The following is a 6,456-nucleotide window of genomic DNA, read 5'->3' as shown; positions in this document are numbered from 1 at the left end:
CTTGTTTTCTATACAATACCGGAGTCTCACGCCTTCCGCTGTTATTAGGCACTTGGCCGTGACCAGTTTGATGTAATAATTAGGAACTGACTTGTTATAAGTGAAAAGACAGCTCTGATGTCAGCGGGACTTACAAACACTGTGTCACACTGGTTTATTATTTTTACTACATTTACTCATAATGTAAAAATAGCAGCCAGTCTATTCTTTCTTTGGGAGTTTATTCAGGTCCAACGCAGCTATAATAGGCTCTTCTTTGAGAGCTGGCGATGAAGCATGAGGGAGAGCTTCTCTTTTCTGAACTCATTCATCTCAATCAGCGATCTTTCAACCAAAAAGGGGGGGAAGGGGAGATGGTAGGCAGTGGTGTGAAGCCCCCGCCCATGGATCAATGCATCTGTTAACCTGGCGTTTCTGAGCTTTAGTAACGGAGCTTTATGAGAAAGGAAATACTAAACATGCTGTTGAAGCAGATGTCCCTAAATTGTGGCAGAAAAGTTGGGGAATCAAATAGAAAGGCAATTATCCAGAGCTGAACTTCTGTTCTGGATACGTGCCTCCCACCTTCTTGTATGCGATCTCCCTCCTGGATATAATGCTGAGAGAGGGTTTGAACTTTTTTTTTTTCCTTCCCCCTCCCCAGTTCTTTGTCATTTTGTTTTGTAATTACTTCAGATTTTTATAGCTCTACTGGAAAGATGACAAAATTGCAGAAATGTTGCTCTAACCTGAAATGAATACTGCAAAGGTCATTGCTCTTTGTATTAGGTGAACCTTAAATGTTATTAGGACTTTAAATTGTTTTTTATTAAATGTTATTGTTCAGATAAATCATATGTGGGGATGCTGGACAATGTATCTGTCTCCCCAGCTGTCTTATTTATTTGCTTATCTTTTTAAGACTATCAATTTGTTTGTCTGTCCCTGCTCCGTGTCTGCATATTCTCTATCTTTTAATAACCTATAGCTGCTTCTTGATATTATTTGAAGACCCATTAGAGCTCTTGTTGTCCAGCTGCTGCTACAAACCAGATACCCTAGGCAGGGCAGCGCTCCTTCCCATCTCCCAAACTGCAGAAAAGCCATAAGCACCTTACTATGGATTTCTTTTTATTAAAGTTGTATATCTCCCTTGTACAAAAACCTGGCTTGTGGCTTGGGAAGCCCAGCTGAGGGCTGTGTCTCCCAGGGGACCCCTGTTCTTACAAGTCTTGTTGCTCCAACTGCCTCCCCCCCCGCCTTGCTCCCAGCTAATTTGTCTTTCTGTTTGTTGCAGGTGCAGCCTGCTAATGAACTCTTCCTTTGCCCTGACCATGAAAGAGAGCGGAGACCTCAGGTAGCAGCCTGGCTTGCAGCTGAAGGCTTTGGGAACTTGATGCTCAGTTGCCAAAAGGCAGTCTCGGACAGAAATCCTTGCCTGCCAGCGCCTCGCCACCGCTGCAAGACGCAAAGGGAGAAGCAGCGAGGCCAGCGCTGCTCCTGTCAACCCACTGACCACCCGGCATCCTACAGGGACCGCTGCACATCTTGCCTCCCGACACGTTTATGCTGACACAACCACCCTTTGGGAGAAAGGAATTTGAGCTCCAAAGAGTCTCTCTTGTCAGAGTTGTACTGATGACCCGATGCTATATTTATTTTATGCATTAATGTTCAAAAGCCCCAATAATTCTTTAAGGCAGACCACAGTTTAAGGCACTTTCCACGGCAACGCATTTGCGGCAGACAAGAAGGTTGCGGAAAACCTGATCCGGCACCATCTCACGGCCTCTCCAGTTTACTCCTATCAAATTTCATCAGCGACTCAGAACTTGATCTTTCTATTGATTGACTGGAGTCACCTCTAGATATTTTCATGCTGATTTGGAAGCCCTTTTGTACAATAAAAGAGGGGAAAAGATGAGGTTAAGGAAGACTTTTGACCACTGATCAGCAACTCTGGCCAAAACTTTCCCAACCAAGTGATTTGCAAAGTTGGCGTCTGCGCCGAGAGAAACTTTCCACATCCAAATACAGCGTGCAGAGTGGGATCGTTGCTGTTATCATCTGGATCTCCTTCGACTGGATCATTTTTAGATGAGGAGTTTCCATGCTGATCCCGAGAGCAACCCCTAGCCCTGTAGCTGCCTTCCTCGGGACTCGCGGCACTGCCCTCGCCCAGGGATCCCGCACTTGGCCGCAGCTGCCATGCTCTACCTGGTTGCTCTCCTCTTGCACTGTCTCCCCTTGGCCATGGGACAGTATGACATTTGCAAGTCCTGGGTGACCACGGACGATGGCCCGTCATGGGAGTTTTATGCTTGTCAACCCAAGGCCATGCGGATGAAGGATTACGTGACGGTACGGGTGGATCCAGGAGGAATCACTGCCGGAGAGGTTCTGCACCCATGTAAGTGTTTCCCTCTTTATTTGACCTGTTATAACAGACTCTGCTTGCAGGTAGCCAGAGGCAGCGTCCTGCCGAGGTGCCGGTATTAAGGACATTTCGGTTCAGGGTGGCAATGGTGGCTCCTGCCTTGAGCTCTCTGGTCTGCAAAATGGGGAGAAGACGTCCTGCCCATCCTGGTGCTGAGCTGACCAGAGGTCAGCCCTACAGCAGGGATGGTGCCGGCACGCTGAGGGGAGGGCTGAGCAAGTCCTGGTCTGGGCTGGTAAGGTCTGGGTTTTGGAAAAGCTCTGCCCCCAGTGAGCACTCAACCTGAGCTGCTCTGAGGACGTCTTTCTGCTCACTAAAGCGTGGGGTGTGTTCACCAGTCCCATCCCAAAAGGCTGCGCTGGCACCGGGGTTTTATACATCGTCTCGGCACGAGTAAGAGCGAGGGGCGAGGTGGTGGAGGCCAGCGTGGTCCCCGCACAGTGGCAGCTCAGGCAGTTGGGCTGACAGCCACAAACTTCCCTGAAAATGAGGTTCTGCCTCTCTTCTAGCCTCCACATGAAAAGACTCTGTGGACAGACACTTCCCCTTGTAGTTAAAATCTTTAACTTATTTTCTCTTAAATATTAATCATTGCATTTCATTCCGTGCACTTTTTCAGGAACATTTGATTTATAATTCACAAGGCTTTACATTCTTAAAGAGAGTTCAGGGGTCAAAGCAAAGAGCAAAACAGTATGGCTATAACGTCCCCTCCCAAACGTCCTCCAGGAGTGGTCCAAGCACACTTTTAAGGTACAGGGACCAAGCCAGCCCGTGCTGACGGGGTTTCACTGGGGTGAGCACTGGACAAGGACTGTATTCTAGGAAAGTCTATTACTCTTCTATTACCTATAATGAGAAGGGGACTTCTCCCTCTGAATCAATGGAAGGAGTCCTGTTTTCTACTCCCAGCATTATCCAGGCTTGTATACCCCACGCCTGTTTCCCACCTAGAAAATGCACAAACACCTGGAAAATACCCTGGGCCCAACCAGCTCAGGGCACCTCTTGAAAATCCAAGAGAAAAATGCTGCTTTGATGCCAAACATTTACGACCATCAGAACATGCTGCCAGTAGTTACCCAGTTCCCTCCAGCCTAAAGGGTCTCATTAGTACCACGGAAGACATTTTCACTAATTCCTGATAAGTAGCGGCTTTTCCTTTTAAAAGACCATTTGAAAAGGAAGATTAAGTCAAAGGTTGCAAATAAAACAGTGAACTATTGATGGGTTAGTCCGTATTTCCATTTATCTCACTGGCTGCAGAAGGGTTAAAAGGTGAACACCAGATTGCTATCCACTACATCCACTGCAGCTCTTTGCAAACCCTTTCTGCCTAAGGATGCTCCAGACTTCAGCTCCACTGACCTCCAAGGAAGCAAAAGACACAAACTGCAATCAGCTCTCTGCATCTCTTGATTCAGTCAATACTGAGCTAAAATCTTTCTATTCTGGGCACCGGCAGTATTTCCTCGTAGCGTACGCCTGCCATGTGCTGTAACACTTGCAAACACCGTGTACAGCCGTGAATGGGAGCTACACAAATGCAAAACATGGATTTGCCTTCTGTCCCTGCCTCACCCCGGGGCGCACGCCTGGCCCAGCTCTCATCTCCCGAAACAGAAACCAGCACTCACGGCAACACCCCCGAGCAACTCCCTTACAAAGAGTCGAGCCAAGAACAGGAGTAATACATTGCAAGTTATTTTTTAGGTTTTGGGGGATAGGTTTATGAAGTCCCACTCTATTTGTGGCTCGTTCTCTCCTGTCTTACACCAGCGCTGTCCTCTCCAGAGGATTAAAGAGTTTTAAAAATGAAGCAGACAAAGAGCAGCCCTGCTGAGGGGAGCAAGGAGCCCACCCAGCCCGTAGTGCAGCGCAGGAGATGGCTGCAGGAGAGATCCCGGCTCCGGTCCAGCCACAGGACCCGAGTGGTGTGTGCTGGGAGGCCATCAAGGTCAATTTTCACGGGCTCTGTCACAGAGAGTGACACGTGGCCGTTTACTGCTGAGCATCCCCTTATGGTCAGTAGAAAGTGGAATCAGCAAGAAATGGCCTTTCCATCGCCCGTCCCGGGTGGTGACTTGACACCTATCGACATGCAGAGAGAGGCGAGCGGAGCCCGCAGAGGATGAGAGCGGAGTTTTCCTACCCCTGCGCAAAGGAAGCGCTGGACAAAAATCAATGTCGCTGCCCGCCGATCGTTACAACCTCCCAGCCCTGGCCCTTGCTGCGAGAGGGGAGGGTTGGTGGCTGGGATGAACCCTGCCAAGCTCCTTGCCTGCCAACCTGCTCGGGTGCCTTTCAGTGTCCTGTTATCCTTTCTCTTCAGGTTTTAATTATTTTTATGTAACAAGTGGGTTCTCATAGGAGCCTGGCTTTCCAGCAGAGAAGTTCTTACGGTGACTATATTGCTTTCTTAGGTGTCTTTCAAAACAGCAGGGTACCGTCCGTGCAGTTAAACTAATGTTACTCAGAATTAAGCACAGCCCGGCAGGACGCCTGCACTCCTCAGACAACCGAAATCAAAATTAAAGACACACAAACATCCCGCCATGCTTAAGGCAGCCAGACCAGAGGGAGCTGGACGATGTCCCGGTGCGGGGCATGGCTGCGGGCAGGCAGAGGAGGAGGGTCCCGGTGAAAGTCAGACCCCTGTAAGGCAGCGGGTCTTTCCCAGGAGGCTGTACCGGTACCGGGGAGGCATCACACATAGGGTCGCATGCGATGGCTCTAACGACTTTTGAGCATCACTCACAGAGAGTTCTGCAAAAGGAGGCGTCTGGGGGATTGCAGGAATTATTTGGAGGGTCATGCTTTCTGTTTTACAGCAATTCTGGTCACATCTGGCAGCTCCCTTCTGGTTGGGAAGCGGCTTGCTACTTATTAAAGTCAGGGGTTTTGCTTTTTCCAGTTTCTGAACCTTCTCCTATTCATGTCAATGCCTTTCTGGCAGGGTCACTTGAAAAATGAATTGTACTTTCCCTTCTAGCAGGGCAGGGGGAGTGGTGGGAGCAGGAAGACAGATGGATAAGTAAATAAAAGCCTGAATGAATCTAAAAGCATGACTGAAGACTAATAGGAAACAAATCTTTTAACCAAGGATGTCGAGGGAAGGGCGAGACTTCAAAGATCACATCCAGGGCATGGCACGGAGCGGCTAAATGCAGATTTCAATTTGCAGGACAGGCACGGCTGGGGGATGGCAAAGCTGCGCAGGCAGCGTGGGGCAGAGGGAGATGCAGCGTTACTTCACCATCCCACCCGCCCGGGGAGGAGGAGGAGGATGGCACAGCTGGCAGGGTTCTCCCAGGCATTGAGATATTCTGAGATGCTGAAGCACTTCTTTCATACCAAGCAGCGACCTTTGAGAATTTCACTTTCAAGCGTTGGCGTTTTGCACACGTGATAAAAAAAAAAAAAATGCAGGTTTTGTGGGCAATTTACACACGGGGTGGGTGGCGGGGAACAAGCAAACACCAGAGCCACAGTCCCTGCTCCAAACAGGTTTGCAGCTCAAGGGGTTTCCAAATCGTTCTAGCCAAAGCAAGGTGGGGCACACAGGGGAGGTGTGCGGAGCGGATCGCCTGCGAGCCAGTGGCCATCCCCTACCGTCCTTGACGCCCGGTGAGAGCTCCCCGCACGTGGCCGGCGGCACAGGGAGCCCAGCTCACCGCCGGGGTGGGAGCGTTTGTTTTTCCCCCAGAGGTGTCGAGACAGTATTTCTTGTTCAGACAACGCTCTTTGATGCCAGGCCGAGCTCTTAGCCCATATTGATGGGTCAGGGGTATTTTTGTTTGGCGTCAGCATTATTTCATCAGCTAATAGAGCTTGTTGATTTTGGCACAGGTACATGAAAGAAAGAGGCTTTATTTATTCATTACACATTCAGCCAAATTTGATGTTTAGTTTAATTCTTAGCTAAACTTTTCTGAATGACATGCGGTTATAAGGCTTGTACTAAAGAACTATTTCTCTTATTAGACTGGATGCTAAAACTGGAGAAAGCAGACAAACTTTGGGGCACAGAAACCCTTTTC

At 49.0% G+C, this 6,456-nt stretch overlaps 1 protein-coding gene across 1 annotated transcript in view; it reads left to right on the top strand.

Moving 5' to 3' along the window:
* Window positions 1–2,187: 2,187 nt before the first annotated feature.
* The window catches only part of NTNG2 (netrin G2), a gene marked incomplete at its 3' end in the record, with an annotated part of 47,884 nt that continues 43,615 nt past the window's right edge, over window positions 2,188–6,456 (top strand). The window contains 2 exon segments of the mRNA XM_009699184.1: window positions 2,188–2,366; window positions 2,368–2,389. Coding sequence (XP_009697486.1) covers window positions 2,188–2,366; window positions 2,368–2,389 — 201 coding nt within the window.

The sequence above is a fragment of the Cariama cristata genome, unplaced genomic scaffold (genome assembly GCF_000690535.1).
Source record: "Cariama cristata isolate BGI_N322 unplaced genomic scaffold, ASM69053v1 scaffold21704, whole genome shotgun sequence".
Taxonomy (NCBI): Eukaryota; Metazoa; Chordata; class Aves; order Cariamiformes; family Cariamidae; genus Cariama; species Cariama cristata.
Note: the sequence above shows the minus strand (reverse complement) of the source record. Positions and strands in the feature narration are given on the sequence as shown.